This window comes from Eublepharis macularius, chromosome 5, assembly GCF_028583425.1.
Source record: "Eublepharis macularius isolate TG4126 chromosome 5, MPM_Emac_v1.0, whole genome shotgun sequence".
Taxonomy (NCBI): domain Eukaryota; kingdom Metazoa; phylum Chordata; class Lepidosauria; order Squamata; family Eublepharidae; genus Eublepharis; species Eublepharis macularius.
The window spans coordinates 154,538,007-154,561,357 of NC_072794.1; the positions used below are offsets into that span (position 1 = coordinate 154,538,007).

The 23,351-nt window shown below is 42.6% G+C and overlaps 1 protein-coding gene across 1 annotated transcript in view; it reads right to left on the minus strand.

The window, feature by feature from the left end:
- Nucleotides 1-5,979: 5,979 nt before the first annotated feature.
- BMP7 (bone morphogenetic protein 7) overlaps nucleotides 5,980-23,351 on the minus strand; it is a 90,984-nt gene continuing 73,612 nt past the window's right edge. Inside the window, exons 4-7 of the mRNA XM_054980196.1 lie at nucleotides 22,625-22,819; nucleotides 17,721-17,797; nucleotides 12,496-12,606; nucleotides 5,980-10,408 (exon numbers count right to left, since the gene is read on the minus strand). Of these exons, the coding sequence (XP_054836171.1) occupies nucleotides 10,259-10,408; nucleotides 12,496-12,606; nucleotides 17,721-17,797; nucleotides 22,625-22,819 (533 nt within the window). The 3' untranslated portion in view covers nucleotides 5,980-10,258. The remainder of the gene's footprint in view (nucleotides 10,409-12,495; nucleotides 12,607-17,720; nucleotides 17,798-22,624; nucleotides 22,820-23,351) is intronic.

Below are 23,351 nucleotides of genomic sequence, written 5' to 3' on the forward strand. Positions count from 1 at the left end.
CCCAGCTTACAGCTAATTCTCTTAACTGCTACGCAACTCACTCAATAGAGTACTTATTTGGGGATTTTTAAACCTAGCTTGTTGTTTTTCTTCTTTATCATATTGTGAATCACCTTGGCGGTCCCTTTAGGTTGACGGGAACCACAATATAAATTTAAAAATAATGTAAACATATGTTGTTGTGATGTATTTTTTAATTAAATAAATGTTTTAAAATGCTTTAAATAAATAAACCCCACTGTTCTTTAATGGAACTTCTTTGCAAATAACTGTGTTTAGGATTAAGATAGCAGCTAAATAAGCTATTCAGATACTGGATTGGGGAGGAATGGTTTCATTTGCTAAAGAGAACAGAGAGACAGGATAGCTGAGCTTTGACCCCTCTGTAACTCATTCCAGACTCGGCATCTTTCCACTTTCACATAGTTTATGTGAAGTCATCCAAGGAACTTGACACATCAGTAGCACAAAACATACGGATAAATCCACCAGCATTGCAGAGTTTCCCTCCATTAGCAAGGCCAAAGTTCATTTCAGAGTCAGATAGATCAACCATCGGCTTAAGGAGCTACAGGATGGAATTACCGAAATATGCCCTTCCTAACCAGTTACTCTATTTACCTGAGAAGACTAGCTTTTTACTCGCCCCCGCCCCCCACCAAGAATGCCATCAAGAAAAACAGGCAGCCCTCTCAAATTAGCATACATGTGACAGGTAATAAAAAAACTTGGGGGCGGTTGTCTTTTATTCAGGGGTCATCTTCATAAACACAGGTACTCTCTCTCTCTGAGGGCTCCTTTAAAGTTCTTTGCAAACAAAACCTGGCAAATTTTAACACACATCACCAAACCTGCCACTGCAGTCTACTAAACCTCCACAAAATGCTGCTTGTGAGAAGGGAGGGTCTACAGCAGGAAGGGGGAATTGGTGGCAATTGCCTATTTAGTCTGAATCCAGCCTAGGATCAGTAACAGATGTGGGGCAGGTTGCAGCTTTTCTCTATCAATGCAACTCCATGCTGGGGAAAACTGGAGAATCTGGGACTTTCTCTTGCTGCTGCTTAACACACACAGGGTGAGAACCCTGACTAGACAGAAAAGATGTTGCACTAAAGACATCATTCAAGAGCTTCTTGTATTGTCCATAAAGACATAGCATTAGCAAGAATCTAATGCAGAGCTGAAGAAACGCTGAAACAGAACATAAGCAATTCTAGGGCTGACCACATAAAGCACAAGCAGCTCATAGGAGCACATATTTAAGACACCAGGTAGTACGTAAGGCAACATAGTGGTGAAGTCTATGGTCCTTAACTCATTAGTGAAGCATCTGAGAGCCCCTCCCTACAATACAAAAGCCTTTTTTAATAATTCGGTTTTGCATCGTTTGCGGAAAGCTAGGAGAGCGCAGGCTCTCCTGACCTCCTCAGGCAGGCTGTTTCACAGGGCAGGGGCCACCACAGAGAAAGCCCGTGTAGGGGCTGCTGTTGATTTCACCCATGTGCAGGGTGGCACCTGCAGGATACTCTGTTCAGATGAACGAAGCTGTCATGGAGGAACATAAGGAGGGAGGTGGTCCCATAGGTATGCTGGGCCATATTTTAGTTTTTGTTATCTGAGAAGAAAAAAATTAAAAGTAGAAAGAGAAAATATATGATTTTGATAGAATAACAATAAACTGAGAAGCACAGTTTGTTATCAAGGGAACAATTTGCTCTCCTTTTCACTACAGCTCACCAACCTGCATGGGTCTTATGACTTTGCAAATCAAGTTTTCTGGGGTCAGAAGTGACTGCCAGAGACAGGGGAAACCAGCGAACACACATAAAGCTACCTTAGAATGAATCTGACCATCTGTCCATGCAAGTCAGTATTGTCTACTCAGAATAGCAGTGGCTCTCCAGGGTCTCGGGCAGAGGACTTTCACATCATCTACTACCTGGTTCTTTTAATTGGAGATGCCGGGGATTGAAGCTGGGACCTTCTCCACGAAAAGCAGATCCTCTGCCACCTCTCTCACAAAGATCTGTGATCTGTTAGAGTGAAGTGCTGCATCCAACACACGAGCTGAAGAATATAACATGTGACACTAGTATGCTCAGACTCCCACTGATGTCATTTACCTCTGCCTTTCTTGAACATGAAAGCAAATTGCACATGCACACCACTGATCTCATCTACCTCTACCTTTTCTTGAGTGTGAAAGCAAATTGCACATGCACACTGCTACCTTTCTTGAACATGAAAGCAAATTGCACATGCGCACCACTGATGTCATCTACCTCTACCTTTTCTTGAGTGTGAAAGCAAATTGCACATGCGCACCACTGATCTCATCTACCTCTACCTTCCTTGAACATGAAAGCAAGTTGCACATGTGCACCACTGCGTACCATCTACCTCTACCTTTCTTGAAAGCGAATTGCTCATGCACACAATTTCCCACACTGGTTTCCTAGCTTAGTGTTTACTGAAAGCACCCAGGACTTGCTACTGCTGCTGCCAATATCAGAAAATGAACAATGACTTTGGGGGAATGGCTGTGAGAGGCGTTTTTAGAAAGAATTCAAGAAAAGCTGCTCCAGGCTGCAGTTTTGCTGCTGTCTTCCCCTAGCACTGCCAATTTAATCCAGTGTACATCTGTCCTTAGATGCTGATGGCTTTTTTGTTTCTCTCTATCCACAGTGCAAGCCACAGAAAGCATAGGAGCAGCACAAGGAATGTGGCCCATGTGGCTGGCTGTTGAATGTACTGAAAACTTCCAGTGACACTGCTTGCACAAGCCACGCCTCCTACAGGCAGATGTTCTGCCATCCAGACATGCGCATGACACAAAGAATATGCCTGCTATAAAGAAAAGCATCATAATTCACTTGTCTCTGTAGCAGTATCATGCTCTGCATGTTCGAGGAAGGGGAGGGGGAATCAGTTTTGGCAGCCTCTCTAAAAATATGCATTACGTCCACCTAAGTTGGAAAATTTATCAGCTTCTTAGCTGGATCTTGCTTTTTCCTCCCTCCCTTTCTTGTGCCCCTATAACTTTACTGGAATGACTAAATCCTTGAACTATGTCAGCAGTAAACAGAATTCATTTACCTCCTGCTTCTTTGAAACAGCTGCTGACAGCTGTGCTAGAATCATCAACTGGGCATCTTTGCAGCAGGATAGACGGCGATGAATTCATGTTTTGTGCTGCGGCTACCCCCCTCCCATTTCCCTCCAAATCTCACTGCAGTAAACCTCTGGAAACCAGAGTTAAGAGGCAACATCTAGGACAGGCTTTGTCTTCTATGCTGTTCATTTGGCCCACCAGAGTAACTGGTTGTCTGCTGTGTGACACAGCATGGTGGAAGAGATGGGCTGCTGATCCATTGGGGCTCCTCAAAAGTTCTTGAGTGATGGAAGTTTTTGCATGGAAATATGTATGTTGCCATTGTGCTCCCTGAGCTGTAAATGTTTTGGACTGATAGCTCCATTTGTGGTGGAGCCGTGGTTGAGCAGTGGAACACCTGATCTAATGCCTGGCAGCTCTAGCTGAAAACTTATCAGGTGGTAGGTGATGTGAAAGACCTGACAACCTGCAGGGATGCTGCCACCACTCATAGTCTCTCTACAAGAGACATCTGACACGCGAAGAACATGTGTCAGGAAATGCAATGTTAGCTGGGAAGGGCCGGTGCCAGGGCAAAGGCTTTGCTATACACTGGAGCTGTGTGAAGGGGCTATGAAATGCCAGAAGGGAAACGTCAGCCCATTATAACCTCTCCAGGTCCAAGCCTGGAGAGGTTCCATTCCTCTCTGTCCTCTGGTTATGATCGCACCGTTTTAGACTGGAGAGGTGAAATTGATAGAGCCTTTGGGGAGGCAAAGATGAAACTGACAAACCTTCTGTGGAGCGATCTCTGCCAGCTCTGTCTTTTTAAACTACACTTCCTGGCTAACATTGCATCTCCCTACCCTTGACAAACACGCGCTGAGGCATCTCATGTAGAGAGACTCTCAGAGAAGACAAGACTGACCTTTATAGCACAAGAAACTGACTTGGTACAAAGTAGGTTCATATAACCCCACATTAAAGACCTCTTCTTCCCCTGCTTCCAGGGAGAGTTTCTTCTTAAGAATACAATCCACATGGGAAAAAAATCATTTTAATACAAATTTGAGATTTCTTGAAGGATAAGCTAGAGCAGTTCACGGTGTCATTTATGCCAGGCTTAGACCCAATATTGTTTTTCAAATACCCTGGCTCAAATGCCATGGAACGTGTGAAATAGGAATGGATTGACGTACACTTGAGCAAGTGCAAAGTACATTTCCTTCACCACCGCATATGGAGTGCAAAATTGGCAAAAAGCAATTCCAGGTGTCTTCTGTTTCCTCAGTGCATGAAGTGGTTCAGACGAGATCAGGAGACACTTGCAGGGCGTGCCCCTTAGGAAGCAGGTGTCTCTGCTGGGCAGGGTGAGAATGCTTAGCTTGGAATCTCCTAATATTCTGTGACTAGCCCTGAGCTCCACTGCAAACTTTTTAATGGTTAGCAAAAGTGCTTTCAGAATTGGCAAGACTGGGAACTCCAAGTTACCTCACAAGGTTGGCGTAAGGATAAATGGCGGGAGGGGGTAACACACAATGCATACTGGCTGGAGAAACTTGGGAGAGGGATAAAAAAACCAAATAAACGAGTATCGCTTTGGTCAACAACACTTCCAATTCGGGTGTAGCTGAGCCTGTTATTCCAAGCCTACTTCCATAGGAGTAGGCCTTAACACTGTACCCCTTATTTCTGAGTAAAAATTAGATAGAACACTATTAGGGTTCCCAGCAGGGACATGGGTTGTGTCATCAGTGTGACAGGCTTATGTCACTTCTGAAGAAAACTTGGAAGTGACATCATGATGCTCTGAATTGCCAGATACTCTAGGGTAACCATAGAGTTTCTGGTGATTCCTAGAGTGGTGTGACATCACTACTGGGTTGCCCCTTGGAAGTGATGTAACACCATCAGGATGACAGCAATTTTTTTTTTCGCCCACCAGAAAAGTGGCTGGCACTGGGGGTTCCATCCAGGAGTTCTCTCGCTGTAGCAGGAGACCTGGCAAACTTAGACAGGATGCAGTGTTGTGCATTTCTTCCGTTTGGAGTAGACCTCACTAAATGTGGTAGAGCTTAATTCTAAGTAAACATAGGCCCAAGCTGCACGATGGACCTATGTACCTGCAGGATCACCTCTGCTGCTGTGGTCTGTCGTAACAGCTGTGCTCATCTCAGCAAAGCCTTCTGAAGGTGCCTACTTGCAAGTGGGGAAAATTGGCAACTGCTTGCGCATGCGTGTTCTCTGTGGGGGCCCCACACTATGGAACGGCCTGCTACGTGAGGCAGTCAGGAAGGCCTCCGTGCTTCTCTCGTTTTGTATAACGTGCAAAACAGAACTGTTCAGGAGAGCATTCTTGTAAAGCAAGTGGTAGTATAATGATCAACCCAGGAGGTGGCTTCTACATGGAATAAACATCCGACGTCGAATGTTTTTAATTCTTTAATTCTTAGCTCCATTGCACTAGTTTGTCTATTAAGAATTTTTGTTAAGAATCTTGTTTTATATAAGGATGAATATTACCGACATTGGGATTTTTTGCCTTAGATTTTTGTTTGCTTATGTTTTCTCGTTCTTCAGTTTCATTCCCTCTGTATTATTGTTTTAGTAAGATTCACTGCTGTTAGAATGAACTGTTTTATCATATCACCTCCAGACTGTTTTATCGTAGCACTTGCAGATCCACCGTCTTATTCTGTTTTACTAGGAACTTTGCTGTTAGATTGAAATATTTTTTATCTTTGTAATTCACTTGCTAATTGGCTGAATAGTTCTTATCTTGGTAAACCACTCTGAGTCCTAGTGAGAAAGGCAAACTATAAATGAAGATGACGACGTTTTAAAAATGGAAAATGACCACATCAAGACACAAAACTAGAGGGTTTTTTTAAAACATGTAAAACCACAAGGATTTATTTGACTAATTTGCACAAACAACAATCTAAAACAACTGCTTTAAAGGGGGAAAAAAGACCCAAAAATGTATATTTTTTGCCAACAGTTGTTAATAAATACTTTATTAAATAAGGAAACAAATGTGTTCAAAAGGGAGATGAATCATTTCTTCCTGAATGAGATTGGGGGGGATAAAGGAAATTCAGAGACTGAAATAAATAATTTTGTTCTGCTTTTGTGAAAACTATTTACACAAACATGTACAAACAGTGGAGCTTACATAAAACTTTAGCAGAAAGCCTGCCGTTTATTTAGGGGAAAAAATAGAAATAAACCCAGGAAATGAATATCCCCATAAAACAGATAAAGAGATTGGAGTGTACACAGTGAAAGAATTTATCAACGGTGGCCCTCCCATGTCGAAGGATAGCCGCCAATGTGGATTGCAAGGCAAGGCACTTCAAAAGCTTACCCATGGCCATATTATATACATACAGGGTGGTATTTAATTCATCGTGTTAATTCTTGAAGAAGCTTCCAAACTCCCCAAACAAGGCTCAGTGCACCCCAGAAGTATATAATAGGTTTTTTGTAATTTGCAAGCCCATGTGTAGATCTGTCCACTTCTTCCTCCCTGCTTCACCAGTGTGAGCCGGAGAGGTACAATAAAAAAAACTAAAGGAAAAGAGAAGATAAGAGATAGCTGCATGTGCCCATGCAATCTTTCACCCGAGAAATAACCCACAAAATTTTCCTTCTCAGAACAATCATTACACTCAATACCAAGTGATGGTCCATTGTGACATCATCAGCAAGTAGGCCAATCCACTCCCCTCTGCTCTCTCCATTATTTGCATTATCAAACATTCCAATGCATTTATCAAACACTCCGAGTTACACATGACAGCCTGGGGCGTGCAACCGATCCCAAACATTTGGTGGTGATCTTTCTAGTTATCAATACGCATATTGTGCTTATTGCCTTAAGTGATTTCCTCTGAAAATAAAGCAGATACTGGAACCTACATGCAATCCAAACACTTCCCTCTACCTGTATTTTCTCTTGTGATGTGCCAGACCAATGGGAGACTTCTGGAAATGATAACAACAGTAATAACAGTGCACTCATGGCAGTAGTGGGATTCAAACCAGCAAAGCTATGATTCGCAGTCCAACAACTTAACCACCATGCTACAGCAGCTCTGTGAAGGAGCTCCATATTGTAAGGCTTTAGGGAGCCTCATGGAGGCTTCACAGGGAGTCCTTCCACATCTCTTCCCCAGAATTAGGAGTGGGCACCTAATTTAGTCCCAAAGGTCACATTAGAAATCCATCCATTTTGCAATTTATGCATATACACGTTTGCACACTAATGTTTAAACTTGGAAGACAAGGGGGTTGCTGCCCTTCATACAGGCTATTTGTGCTACTTCTGCCAGTACTATAGAAGGGCTAGTGCAGGGCAGTAGGGTAGAGTAGCTGTAAGTGGAAGACACAAGCCCAAATCCTTCCATGAACATATGAAACTGTCTTGCACTGTCAGATCCAACTGACCCTCCAACTGGTAGGACCAAAACAGACGTAGTGATGCAAATTCTGGGTATGCGCCCTCAAGAGGGTTTATTTTTTTTCTTCCTCTTTTAAATAGCCTACATGTGGTGCCCCAATCTGGAACTTACCATTGGGAAGGGAGTTTATGCCTACCTCCACCATCCCATTTCCCCATGTTTATTAGCTATTCCAAAGGGAAATAAACAAAGCTCTGTCTGTTTTATTAGAGTTGTACTATAACTGGTGTTTGGGGGGTTGGGGTGGAAATCAACCATAAGAACTTTTTCATTAACAGAATGCACTTGTTTGCATTTGAAATTCAAGGTTTGCTAAGCAGAGAAAAACTGACAATGGGAATTTTTTCCCCTTTGTCTTTTGTACTTATTTATATGAATGGGGTTGAGCTACAATGGGTTCCATTCACGTGTACACATTTTAAAGAGTCATTCAAGACACTGTGACCATCACAATGTCTCGTGGTAGTGAGTCCAAAACTTTGTGCGTGAAACACTTTCTCCTTGCTGTCCAGAATCTACCATAACTTCATCAAAGGATGACTTGGTTCAAATACGAGAGAGGCAGAAGACTTCCTCTCCAAGCTCTTTATAGAAACCTGTAAAACAATGCTTCTTCCCCTTCTTGTCGCTTTCTCCCCTCCAATTAAAAATCCCCAAACATGTCACCCTTTCCTCATTAGAAAAGTGTTCCAACCCCTTCATAGTTTGATTGTATACAAAAACCTTTTAAAGATAGGTGGAATGAGTGCAAGTGGCTTAACCAAGTATTTCTGGAACATCCTTGCTGCTCTTCCATTCCATTCCTACAACACCTATCTAGCACTATTTTTAATCCTGCCATTCTCCCGAGATGTACACTTCCCGCCTGCCCCAAGATGTACATGGTACTCTCATTCCTACAACAAACACGAGCGATAAGGCTAGGCTGAGAGTGTGTGACTGATCTTCTCAACAAGCTTAATGGCAAAGTGATGGGTCGAACCCAACTGTTGGGCAGTTTCATATGTTCAGTGATGGTCAGACCCAGGCCAAACACAACAGCCCTTTAATGCTGCCACTCTGGGAGACAATTCTCTCCATTGGTGCAATTTAAAATATTATTAGTCTTAAATGACAAATTGTCTGCATCCCCAAGAACGCTTTCTTCAGAGTAAAACAGGCCTTTCATCTGAGTACACCTGCTCAGGATTTCTCCCATTCTCTTCTCACTGACTTCTGTTTAATCCATGGTAGTCCCCACGTTTTAGACTTGTTCAAGTCCCTCCAAGTTTCTTTCCCTTGCCTAAATTCTGTAAGACATTTGTAGTCAACCCTTTCAAAATTCTGAATGTATGATCTATTATCTACAGGGTTACAAAAAAACCCAAGAGGAATGATATCACCTGAACCTTAGATAAGGATACTGCCCGTACCCTAACCCATGCCTTTAAGATAGTGATCTCTGCATCCAATTTGGATCTCTATGGGAAGCTGCTGGATATGATCCACTGTATTCTTTTGTTTAGCTTCTCATCTTACAGTTGTTCCCTACTCTTCCCATGCCAGACTTGGTAAGAAATTAAAACAGAAATGTAGAACCAGAGGATGGGAGAAAGCTGTTCAGAAATACAGATAATTTCTGTACTAAGCACATCTCCATGCATATAAAGAATTTTCCTGTTCTGAAGCCTTAGACTTTTCTCTTGCCTCTGAAGCTGGATTGAACGACAGGAAAGAAGGTCAATTTAGGGATGCTCAGATTCTGTGATTATTATTATTATTGGTTCTCCATGTGAAAACCAAATGTTTGCAATTGTGGCTAAGACTCCTCAACAGGATGCAGATTCGCAACCATCACCGCTGATCCGCTACACATTTTATTGTGAAGAAGAAAGAGAGACTGATAGTTTAATTATGCAAGCCATTGCATAATTAAGTCAACTGCAGTGGAGATGTGCAACAGCGATTCAGATCTTAAATCTATTTCTGAATGGGGAACAAAATGCACAGTTGAGCCAAATGAGCATGTTATGGACAACAATCCTTCCGGTCTGTCTGCACTTTGGAATGGGGAACAAGAAGCACAGCTGCAGACAATATGCACACAATGGCCAGGATCTGCTTGGAGAAAATTGCATAGCTGCTTTGGTGGGCAAACACCCCAAACACACAATGCAAATAGGGAGACGGAGATATCCATATAGATAACGGGACACTTTTCAGGTATCTCTAATAATGTTAGCAGAATACCTGGTTCATCCAGGCACATCCATTCCTTCCTTCTAATTGAAACTATCCGTTTCTCCAAGAGGAACTTTTATAAATTTGTGCGCGCACACACACACACTTACATACACTCAAACACATGCACAAACATGTTTCTCACCACGGATGGCTTTTTGTTAAAAGGTTCATTCCCCTTGAAGAATCACCTTTCAGGAAGCGCTTGCTTGCCTACAGAATCACGGACCTGCTTACAAACTGATCCTCAGTCCTGATTTATATTGTGCAGCAGTTTGCAGAAAAATCTTCACTTTGCAAGCTAAAGCAAAACTTGCTCAAAATGCCACCTGTGTCTGGCGCTCGTCCTGTTTGGCTGTTTCAGAAATCCTAAGATCTGTGGCATGTTTGGAAGGAGACTTGCTCAAAATGATCCATGTTTTCTTTTTTTAAAAAACACCCTGCACATCTTGTGAGCCACATGGAGCTCTCCAGTCTAGTATGTTTAATGACAGCCACAGGCCCGTACCACCATGTTCCGGTATTTCTTCAAGATGACGTTGGAGCTGTCATCGAAGTAGAGGACGGAGATGGCGTTGAGTTGCGTCGGGGCACAGCAAGGCTTCGGCACAGTATCTGGATTTATAAAGTGAACCTGTGGGGCAAATAAAAGGTAGCAGACATGAATATGTTCACAAGGGTCCCTCCCAATCAAAAGTGGAACGCTTCATCTACATTTACAAATTATGATTTGTACTGACATACAAATGATTCCAAAGACCCGTTGCCTATCTGGCCCCACTAGAGAGCTTACATAAGAAGCTGGCTGGATCAGACTAATAGTCTATCTGGTCCAGCATCCCATTTCAGGCAATGGCAAAAAAACAAGGCATAGAGGTCAACCCCTGATGTTGCATACTGTCACTGGTATTCAGAGACTTACTTCTTTTGAATGCAGAGATACCTTTTAGTCACCATGGCTGACAGCTACTGATGGACCTCCCGTCCATGAATTTGTCTAATCCCCTTTTAATGCCTTTTGTCATGAGAAAGCGGAAATAACTTGAGTCTTTTAACAGAGGGGAAACATGGGCGGATTGTACCAACGGCATCAATACCACATTCTTGTTTCTCTTCTGTTTACTTTTTTCAAAAGAAAGAGAATGTAAAGGACAGTCAGAGACTGGGCTTTAACATTTCTTTCTCCCCACTCAAAGTGGCCACCAGGGAGATGCAATTAATGAATACAAAATCTGTATCCTGTGCTGGGTTCCTGTAGATCTAGCTTAGAATCTGTAAGAAAAAGAACTATGGCGAAGCAAATTTTCATTGGTATTTTGGGGTGTGTAGATATGAAGGTTTGGATCCTCAAGAATGTTTCTACTAATGGAGGGGGTGGATTTTCAACAGTTCCCTCCTCTTACTGCAGACCTTTGGCTCCCATCCATCTCCTGTTCCTTGGGAGGGGTCTCCTGTCCCCTCCCCCACCAGAACAAAATTGTGGGGCTCATTTGGGATTGGGGTGGGAGGCAAGCAAGACCAGTCAAGACTGACTGCAGGATACAAGCCACCTAGTTCACATGATACTTTTTTTGAAGAGATTTCATATTTATGTCTGCCATCTGTTCTGCAAAAGTTAAAGGTCAGTTGCGTTTTCGGTGGCTGATTTTTGCACCACCTTCTAAGCATTTCCAGGTCTTTAAAGGTTTGTTCCCAATGACCTGCTAGTAACTGTCTCTGCTTCTACAGCTCGGCTTGTTTCAAGTGGGTGGCAACCTGTGCACAGAACAGAAACAATCCATAAAAAAAACAAAACAAGGCTTGACAAGTCACAGGGGACCACCACCAAGATGGGCTGATGTTTCCTTAAGGAAGTCTAGCCCAGCTGCATCCCCTCATGTTAGGAAGCCCAAGGCTCTCTTCAGGCTGCAAAATGGGAGGAATAACAGCAATGCATCCTCTGTGTACGGCCAAACGTTGCTGGAGCAGTGCTGAACATCTGCAGCCTTATCAACAAATCCAGTCCAGCTGTCCTCTACTGAATTTCCCTGAACTCTGGTAAAACCCATTTCAGCAAGCCTCCCACCCCCCCACCCCCCCCAAGAAGTGCTGAGAGGCAGATCCCCTCAAAAGCTGCAGAAAGCAGGTAGAGAGAACTGCTCCTCTCCTTGTACCAAAATTGCAAGCACTCAATGAAAAAATGTCTTTAATCAAAGAGTCACGTTAGAATTCTGTACGACAGGATGAAGTGACGGCCACTGCTTGAGTTGGTTTTAAAAGGGGAATCAGACGTACGTGGAGAACAGATCCATCAATGGCTATTAGCCGCACAGACTAACTGTCATCTCCATATTCAGACACGGTAGTCGTCTGAATACTGTTGCTTGGGGGCAACAATAGGGGAAGGATTTGGCCAGCTGGGCGACATCTGGTCGGATATTGTGTGAAATGAGATGCTGGACTAGCAAACCGCTGGTCTGATGCAGCGTGGCTGCCTCTTACGTTCTTATCCTCGTCATAATCTGCATGTGAGGGGCTTCTTGTTCACAATCCACAATGAATATTGCCCGTCATCAGGTCGGCAGAGGACACGTGGGAATCTTATTAGCAACCTATTAGTAACCTTTAATGGTTACCATTGTTCAACCTGAACGACTAGCACGATCTTTAAAAAAAAAACCCTAGTATTAATGCGGATCAGATTTGGTAAAACAGTTGTATGGGATTAAAAAAGGAGCTTACCAGTGTTTGAACAATAGCATGGTTTGTTGCATTCATGTAAGAATTCAATGGAAAGGCACATTCTCCTTCGCAGTAGTATGCAGCGTAGCCTTCTGGAGCAATTATCCAGTCCTGGGGTGGATCAGAACAAGATAGAAAGGGCTTAATCAATGTCAAGGAAATTATTTAACTTGACTCCATCCATCCATCCGCCCGCCTTTCTCACGGAACTCAAGGTGAATTACACAGTGTAAGTCAATACAATCGACAGCTGGGACATGCAATAAACAATAAATATGGTATGCAAATACAAAATTTCCAAAAATCTGAACCAAACAAATCCAGTACAGGGCTGAAACAATGTTGAAACAAAGCATAAGTAATTAAACATGACATATTAAACAATGCCAAAAACACCCAGCAGGGGCATACTCAACAGCAACAGGCAGTAGTATAACCTATAGTCCCTATCTCTTTACCAATGCATCTCTTTGAACTATTTTCTTACAGGACAGCCCTCCTACCTGCATAAAAAGACCTCCTGGATAATTCAGTTTTGCACAGTTTGTGGAAAGCCAGGAGACTGGGAGCTCTCCTAACCAAATCAAGCAGGCCATTCCAAAGGTGGGAGCCGTAACAGAGAATGTGCGTGTACGGGCAGTTGTTGATTTTGCCCATTTACAAGATAACACCTTCAGAACGCCATGTTCAGATGATCTGAATGCACCTCAGCCTTCAGCAAATTTACTTTATTTTACTTTATACATTTATTAGTCACCTTTCTTACTTAGGGCACTCAAGGAGGCTTACGACAGACAAAAATACATTAAAAAACCTCAATTTAAAATCACAATATAAAACTATCAATAAATTGCAAAATAAACAAATGCAGTTCTAAATAAAACTGCCTTCCTCTGCCTCCTCAAGACTGAAAGTGAAGGGGCTAGGTGTAGCTCCCTAGGGAGGCTGTTCCATAATTGTGGGTCTATCACCCAAAAGGGCCTCTCTCATGTACCTACCAGATGAGCTTCTGTGGTCAATGGGACTGTCGGGGGGGGGTGTCTTTCCCTGTGAATTTAACTCCTAAGCAGGAATGTATAGGAGAAGATGGACCTTCAGATACCCCAATCCCAAGCAAGGCAGGATTTTAAGGGTGTATTCTCATAGGAACAGCAGTCAAGCTGATTCATTTGGACTTTTAGATACACAAGGAAGGTGGTCATGAGAGTGATCTTGCATGTGGATCTAAGTCTTGCCACTTCACTGTTGGACTTCTTTGTTTAAATAATACAAATTGGAGGAGGAGAGTCTAGCGCTGGACACACATTGAAGCAATCTTGATACCATTTAGCCATGCGCTGTAAGGCCCAGTGCAGACTAGAAGAGGCCCTACCATAAAACAGTAAGGTGCCCATAAGGGTGACCAAATGGGAGATAAAACAGATGTGACCCTGGGGCATTACCCATCCATTGGGAGATTCTGTACAAGTACTATCAAATGGAAAAGGAGCTTTGTAAGAACATGGAAGCACTCTTGGACAGCTTCAAGTTCCAGAGGAATCGGATATGGACCATTCGGATATTCTGCCTCAATGACCAAAGTCACTTGGGCCATCCCTGATTTCAGACCCCTATGAATTGTTCTATGCATAGGAGCAACCCCTCTCCCCCCGGAGGACCAGCTATTTGGCAGCAAAAACATCTGGTAGCCCTGAAGGTAAAATGGTTGCTTCCACACAGAAACACAGACCTGGAAGGGACCCCAAGGACATGTGCACATCAGCACACTTTTCACACATATCAGGAAGTGGTGATTGTATCTGTTAGGCATGAATACATGAAGATGCTGGTCTGTCAAGATCATTATTGTCTATCTGCATCAGCAAGGTCTCCACTTACTACCCAATCCTTTCTAAAAACATAGTTTCGGGTGGGTAGTCATGTTGTAGAAGTGCAAGATTTGAGTCCAGCAGCATCTTAAAGACCAACAAGATTCCCAGGATACAAGCTCTCTTTATCAGATACAAAAATCTTGGAAATCTTATTGGTATTTAAGGTGCTACATGGTTCGAATCTTGCTGCTCTACCTAATCTCCTTTAACTGGAGTTAATAGGGAATCAAACCTGGGAGTTTCTGCATGCAATGTAGGTTCTCTACCGCTGAGTCACATCCTCCAGGAGGCTTGCATGACTGGGCAGCTTACTCCGTAAGGATGGAATTTAAATTGCCCCCCAAGTCATTGTGGACAGGTTCCCCCAAGTCGCTATACCCATTTTATCCAGGAGTCATTGGAAGTTATCAGATCTGCAAGGATCGCCTTGTTGTGCACAGTTCTCATCTCAATGTGGTCAGAATTGTATGGGTTGATCATGTGGGTTGGGGAGGGGCAGCGGTTCAGTGGAAGAGCATCTGCTTGGCATGCAGAAAATGCCAGGTTCAATCCGCAGCATCTCCAGTTAAAAGGGCTCATGTGATGGGTGATGTGAAAGACCTTGGCCTGAGATGCTGGAGAGCAGCTGCCAGTCTGAGTAGACAATACTGATCCTGATGGACCAATAGCCGGATTCAGTATAAAGTAGCTTCACGTGATCTGCAAGAAGCCACATGTTTGAAGGACCCTGGTTTGTGGCCAAACGTAAAGGGCCTCAACACTCTTTTGAGCTCTTCCAACTCTGTGATTCATGATTTATTTTTAAGCTATTTATTAGCCACATCTACTTTAAAATAAAAAAGCATACATTCAAAAAGGCATGCCAGAACTTATAAACATTTTAAACACCATTTTTTAAAAACCACTAAAATAAAACCAGAAAACCTAATAAAAAGGATTACGTTCAAGTCGACGGCAACACAAGACCATATTATAACTGTTTCAGCCAACTGTAGATCAACTAAATAAACCAAATTAAAGCAATCTGGCATGTTAAAAGATAGGCATTCATTAAAACAAATTCAGCAGCAGTCAAAAGTATCACGGGCATAGAGCAGAGCAACATACAATGCAACAAGATGCTTGGGCAATTAAAACTCAAAAGGCTAGATATTAGGTAAGCCACTACGAGGATGACATTCCAGATTTAGGTGCCACCACAGAAAAGGATCTATCTGCCTGGGGTCACTACCATCTTACTTTGGAAGGGCAAAAGGTCAAGGGGGTCTCAGATGCAGATTTTAAAGGGTCCAACTGTCTGACTTCATGACTCCAAACTTGACTGTGCTTTCAGCACAGTAAAGCACAGAGGAAAAAATTTTAGCAAGCAGATACTGTCAACAGGTGAATCCCAGAGGCCGATTTTCTTTTTTAGAACTCTTTGCATACTGAGAAACCCTGCACAATTTGAGTTATCTTTTAGGATCCTACTATATTCTGGAAACTACTCCATATTACTTCTTTTAGTTCATTACTATACTGAAGAACAGTTTTAAAGTCATGAACAACACATCTAATATGAAGTGAAAAATGAAATTTGCAGTGGTAATATAGGGGTGGGGCAGACGTGTAATTCTGGAGTGCCAAAGTCTATTCGGAAGCACTCTCATTGTAATTAACATAAGTGTGTCCTTTCTTGTTCTGAGGTGAGTGTTGAAAAACTGGTTCTACAAGTCTGCAACACTGGTCAGTTTAAAACAGGGAAAAGCTAGGAGCAGAAGGTGCCAATTGGCTAGCGTCCATGCTGTCACCAGAACATCTTTCCTTTAAAACCAGAGTGGTTTTGTAAGTTAAAAATGCTTGCCATTTAAAAAAAAAAGATGAAGGATGAACAAAATAAATATATATGTGCATTCCAGTCTTCTTTTTTAAAAAAAGAGACAGGCAGACTGGATAATGAAGAAAGACGAGTTTAACAAATGAACCAGGCTTCATGCAAATTATGAAACTGGGCTCACAGCACAGGTGAAGAACCCTTTGCGGCTGCTCATTAATTACTTCATCTGTCTTCACCGGAGTTAAGTAGCTAGCGGTACTGCATTGGCCACTGTTCAGAAAAGAGGGGGAGAGGTCACTCACTATCAACCTCAAATATATAATTCATCCTTAACCCCAGAGGGCCTGTTTTGGAACATGTAAAAGCTCTGGCTTTACAGCAAGATAGCCAGGCAACTTGGTTCAATTTGAGCAACTGATCCACATTTTTTATGATTTTATACTTAGGGTCAATCAAATAACTGCTGCATGTTCTCCAGCTGTGTCCAGTCATTACCTAATCACTTCTATCTTTAACTTGAGCTGAACTAGAGTCCAGTAGCACCTATAAGATTATTTGAGGTAGGGTATGAACTTTTGTGAGTCACAGCTCACTTCTTTAGTGAGCTGTGATTCACGAAAGTTGATACCCTACCACAAATTTTGTTTGTCTTATAGGTGCTACTGGACTCTTGCTCTTTTCTAGAGGTGTGCACCCAAAAAAGATTCGGGTTTCCCGCTTTGGGTTTACCTGAAGTGGGAAAACAATTTAGAATAACCCAAAACCCAAATTGCTGCTTCGGGATTCAGATGTTTAAACCGCTTTGGTATGCTCCATAAAGATTTGGGGATCTTTACATAGAACATTGAATCTCAAAGCAACACTTTTCTTGCCACTTGCAAGTGACAAGAAAACTGCTGGCTGCTACCCGAAGCTTTCCAAAGCACTCCGAAGCTTTCGGAAAGCTTTGATTCAGTATTTCTGAATCGGCTCAGCAATGCTGGGGCCGATTCAGAAATGCCGAATCTACCCGAATCGAGACTGATTCAGGTTAAAAACCCGAATTGGAAACCCAAAGCATACATCCCTACTTTTTTTTTATTGCTACAGACAGACTAAAATGGCTGTCCATCTTAATTGAGCTGAATTGGTGCTTTCATAAAGCAATCATGAGTTTAGAGCCTGTGGATCTGTTCTGCTAGCGGTGATGCCTTTGTTCAATTCAAGAAGCCTTCCCCGAAGCAAAAAGGCATCTAAAACTTTAGGGCTTTTTTGGGAATATATGATCAATTATGTCTCCCAATCAAAATACAACCCATCCTGAAACCCTCCACCACTACAAGTGTGCAAGTTATCATTCTGTAGACACAAACTGGAAGTTTATGTATAACAACAAGCCCATCCCCACCAAATGCAGTGCCTTTCGATGCTCTGAAAATAAGACTACAAAAGGTCAAAACTGGAAAATTCAATCTCAGGATTCGCATTACCAGCACGATAACAACAAAGGACTAAAATGTGCCACCACTCTCTAATTCCAAGCACAAAAACCACCTTACCTGCCAGCCAAGATCCCTGAAACTGACATAGAGCTCATGTTTCTTGCAAGCTTGCCTCTGATCATTGCTGCTGTTCTCTGAGTTTGGAAGGCGGTTGGCAGGAAGAAAGGGACGAGAAATAAAACCGTCAGGTTAGCTTAAGACACCCATTCTTGTGCTGCAATTTTATAGCCACTGCACAGCCCAGCAAGGGGACCTTACAATGTTACTATTTCCACTCACAGATGACCTCCATGAAAACAAGAATGTCAGACTTCTATCCAGATTTGTGCATGGGTTTTTTAAAAACACATATTCTGCACATCAGCCTGTTCCGAACAAACTTGAATAATATGATGCATATAACTTATCCAAATTCAGCAGTGCAGCAAATATTCTCATTTGCATAATTCTGAATTTTGTATAATGCATAATTTTGATTTATTTTTTTTTACCATGCTACACAAGGTAATCGCTTGGATCTAGACTAATGCTTCCATGGACAGAAGTCCTTGCACCTCCCTCCTTCCGCGGACAGTTTCCTCACCTCCCTCCACTGCAGCTGCCTGAAATATCTCCTCCAAAACCTTTGGAAGCCCTTGTGGCTGTAGATACATTAATCTGGAACCAAGCCATTAACTTCTACTACACACACGTGAAACTGCTCTAAACTGAGTCAGACTATTGGTATGCCAGGGACCATATTGTCGACTCTGATTGGCAGCTTCATTCCAGCATCTTAGACACATCACCTACTACTGGAGAGCTAGTTCGGTGTAGTGGTTAAAAGTGCGGGACTCTCGTTTGGAAAACTGGGTTTGATTCCCCACTCCTCTGCTTGAAGCCAGCTGGTTGACCTTGGGTCAGTCACAGCTCTCCCAGAGCTCTCTCAGCCCCACCCACCTCACAGGGTGTTTGTTGAGGGGATAATAATAACATGCTTTGTAAACCGCTCTGAGTGGGTGTTAAGTTGTCCTGAAGGGTGGTACATAAATCGAATGTTATTATTACTATATTACCATATCTGACTGAACCTGGGACATTCTGTATGGAAAGCAGACACTACACCACTGATCCACAGACCCTCCTGTTAGTGATGGGGAGGGTCAGGTGCTCTACACTGATGTTTGCCTGAATGTTGGGCTTATTATTCAAAAATCCCTGTGCATTTGTGATTTCTTCAGACATGTTTAAGTCTTGAGAGAAGGGGACCATGGTTTGCATACAGAAATCCTCAGATTTAATCCCTTACCTAGCGTCTCCACGGATCAAAGGCAGCAAAGGATCTCCCTGTGTGAGATTCTGGAGAGCTACTGCCAGTCAGAGCTAACAATGCTGAGCTATATGAACCAATGGAACCCCAGGGAACGGAAAGCAGAATGTCTGTCACACACAAACCCAGGCAAGAAAAACCAAACAGCTGCTTCTGTTAGTTTCTTCATTTGCAATCTCCATCACTTAAGCTGTTTCGGGCTGTGTTTAACCCTCACAGGGTTCCTGGCCCTCATAAACATGCATTTGGATCCTTATCTGGGAAACGTTGCCAGGAGTTGGGACTTGAATAGCAGTAATTAAGGCTCAAGCACCCCTGTCTCACACTGTGCCCTTAAAATAATTTCTTCCCAAACCTGCCTTGCCGTAACTGGCCTAGGGCAAATAGTGACCTTCAGGAATTATTGTCACACATGTCTGCGTGTAACATGTAGCTCTGCCCTGCAGGCATCATCTCAGGCTTGCACAGTATCACAAGCAGTATTCATGCATCTTATGCTTGCAATGCAGTGCACGGCAACTGGCAGGAGGGCTGTGGGCAGGAATAGGGGTGGCAATGAGGCATTATGTCACTTCCAGTAAAACAAAGTGGAAGTGACATAAGTAACTCTAGGAATTGCCATAAACCCTATGGTAAAACTATAGAGTTTTTTGGCAATTCATAGAGCTACCCTATGTCACCACTTTTTTTTTTTTACACCGTTAAGTGATATGATGCCACAAGTGATGCTGTGAGTTTAAATGTTTTCTCCCTCTGCAATAGGAGTGGTGGATCCCCCACGGGAAGAATCAGACCCCTAGTGCAGCTCTCCTTGCACTCATAGGTCATTCAAGATTCTCCGCCAAACCCACACTCATCACGGTTAGACGGAGGAGGAAGCTGATCCAGTATTCTGCTCTTCTTCTAAGAGAGCGAATTGTGAGCAGAAACAGTAACACGAGATGTGGCTTCCTTAGGTTGGATCGTTTCAGAGGCTGAAACTGCAGCGCTGACATTCTTGGCAGTTTGGCAACAGGGAAATGAGGTGCTGCTTCATAACGCTTGTGAGGCTGGGGGTACCATAAATTTCAATAATATTAAAGAGCTTGACTCAATAACTATAAAACACTCATCTTGCTTCCTGCACGAAGCCAAGGAAGCCCCAGGAAAGTGATTTTTTTTTCTCTCCGAGGCTTCTCCTTACTGGTACAGGCCTCTATATTGCAAAATCGTTCGTTTTCTAAGCCAAGGTGTTAAGAAATCCTGGAAAAGTAAATGGAGCTTCTGCCTTTAAACAGTCACAGGTTGCATTTATTAAAAATGTTCCTGGCAAAGACGATTTGGCTATTAGCTGGGCAAAGCGCAACACACACATAATGATTCCCTCTTGCTGCATATGTCTGCATGTGCACTTATTCGGATTTCAAATTTGGTATTTCTACACTGTTTCCCCCCAAAAGGCCTATAAACAAACCTGCCATTGAGACACACAATAAAACCATTAAAATATCATCTGATTTAAATTCTTAAAGCAATGGGCTTTTTAAAAAAATCTAGTCTTTATGGCATTCAAAACCGGTTATATATGGAGTGGTGTTACAACTCAGAGCCATGGCGTTGGAAACCAGTAGTGTCTCCTTTGCTGAAATACTCAGCGTGCTGCTTCTGTAAAAAAGGCAAATTCCATATTGGCTATAATTAGACAAGGAATAGTGAATAAAATTGCCTCTGTCATATTGCCCTTAACATAAATGTTTGTACAGTTCTGGTCGTTACACTTAAAAGTGGACTTTGCAGAGCCTGAGAAAGTGCAGAAAATGATCAGGGGGCTGGAGCAACTGCTCAAGGTTAAAACATCTAGGGCTGTTTAGCTCGGATAAAGGAAGAGTAAGAAGGGATATGACAGAGGACTATAAAATTATGCATGGTACAGACAGAGAAACGTCTCCCCTATCTCATAAAACTAGAACTTGGGGTCATCCACTGAAGCTGATGGGTGGAAGTTTCAGGACCGACAGAAGGAAGTACTGCTTCACATGGTGCACAGTTAACTTGCAGAACTCACTACCACAGGAGGTGGTGACAGCCAACAACTTGCAAGGTTTTAAAAGGGGGAGTGGACAAATTCATGGAGGACGAGGCTATCAATGGCTATTGGTCATGATCGATTTCTACTCCCTCCAGTACCAGAGGCAGCATACCTTTTTCTTTTAGTTGCTGGGGATCACGGGCGGGAGGATACGGTTGCAATCATCCTGCTTGCGGGGTATCTAGTGGCAGCTGGTCGGCCTTTGGTCTGAACAAGCATGGCTCTTCTTACGTTCTTAAGCAATCTCTCTCTTGAGCTGCTATGAGCTTGAGCAGTGAGAAAAATGCAGGTACTTGCATCCCATCTGCCCTTCCTTCCTACTGTGGTTAATAGCAGCTCTGGACGCGGGGTGGGGGCGGAGACTTCTGCTGGGGGAATGGCAGGGGAAGAAGGTGAATCCATTTTCCTCTCACCTACAGCCCCTGATCCAAAGGGAGAGGTGGGTGTAGCTGCTTTGTAATGTAAAACAACCCCCAAAAAAACAAAACTGGAGATCTGATGACAGATTTCCCACACAACCTCTGCTTTGGCCCCTGGCCTGCATGGTTTTAAATTCATCTAGCTGCTTTGGAAATGCTTACTCATTTTGCTTTTCTGGCCAGTTTGGTTCCATTTTCATCTCCTGCTGCTAATCAACTATATTATTGACTTTCCTTGCTTTGTTTATCTAATTTTAAAACTGTTCTTCTATCCTTGTAGTTAGGAATCACCTTGAAGGTTACGCATACCAAGAAGGTAGAATATCTATTTCCTACATTTTGGCACTGGATTAAAAGAATCTTTTTTGCAATCTATGAAAAATTACGTTTTTTTTTTTAGGTGATGCATGATTACCACCATAGCCACCACCTCTGGTTAAAAACATTTGGATCGATTGAGTGGTTTCATCTTTTTAAGCTGTTTTTATTTATTTACATCATTTATAGTAACGATAATGATATCATTTTTCCCTGAGACTCAAGGCAGATTACACAGTGTGAGTTAGCACAGTCAATTTCAAGGGCAATAAACAATGTATTTGGATCTAGAAATGCAAATTTGCAAAGCTTTAAAACATTGGAAATCCAATAAACAGGGTTGAAGAAATGCTGAAACACAACATTAGCAATTCTAAGACTGACGTATTTTAAACACTCAGTAGCATCATACTTACAGCAACAGATAGTACATAGGCCATTTCCACACACGTTGAATAATGCACTTTCAATGCACTTTCGCAATCCTTTTGAAGTGGATTTTTTGTTCCACACATGGAAAATCAGTTTCAAATGTTCACTAAAGAGTATTGAAAGTGGATTATCCAACGTGTGTGGAAGCAGCCATTGTCTACTTCTGGCCTAAAGAAAGATTTATGGATGTTATTTTAGACTGCTGAATATTATTTTATGCTGTTTTTATGTCTCTCGCTTGTTTTTAAGGGCTTCTTTTAATATTGATATTTTTGTCTTGATGTTTCTTTTATGTTATTTTTCCTTTGTAAGCCACCTTGAGCAAGTCTGTGAAAAAGTGGCATATAAATTATCTTAATAAATAAAAATAAACACACACACACACCGGTTCACTTTTACAAAAACATTTGCATACCTCCAAGATTTGACACCCGAAAGGTTTCTTGGTTCTTTGGTGCTTTAGATTTCTGGTTTCGGGCTTTATTCCCTGCAGATCGAATACTACGGAGATGCACCTCAGTAGCTTTGAAAAAGGCCACGGTGAACGGCTGCTTGTTTTGTGGGCCGTGCCTTCCAATAAGGCCAGCTAACTTGGGATTGATGCTCTGGCCTAAACAAGGGGGAGAAACAATGTTAGTTCCAAAGAGGAATTTTATCGGCTTTCCAGTTATACTAGGAATCACAGGAGCCAGACAGACTGGCCTGCAACTCACGTGTGAAGTTCCCACAGCCTTCCATATGTTTGAGGACAGCCGAGGAACTGGACCTTAAAATTAATGACGCTTTTCTTGCAAGGAATGGCCCAACGCAGCCGATTTCATTTTGCGTCTCACTGTGTAACGGCCGAAGCAAATGCTTCCGCTGAATGTCACGTTAATAATATTAGATTTCCCTGCATTCTTTAGAGGGGTTTCTTTGAGTTCACCAACCTATAACTTGATGGGATCCTGTAAAAAAGAACCATAAAACCAAACCCAGAGGAACACTAAATTCTCACTGGAAGGTTATGAGCCTAAAATAAAAATGCCTCAGCTTAAATAAAGGTTGATGCTGCTCCAGATAGATTGCACTGGAGAGAAAGCAATAGTTTCATTCTTCAGAGAGACTCTGGCTGACTGATGCCACCTTCCTTCCATACTTGG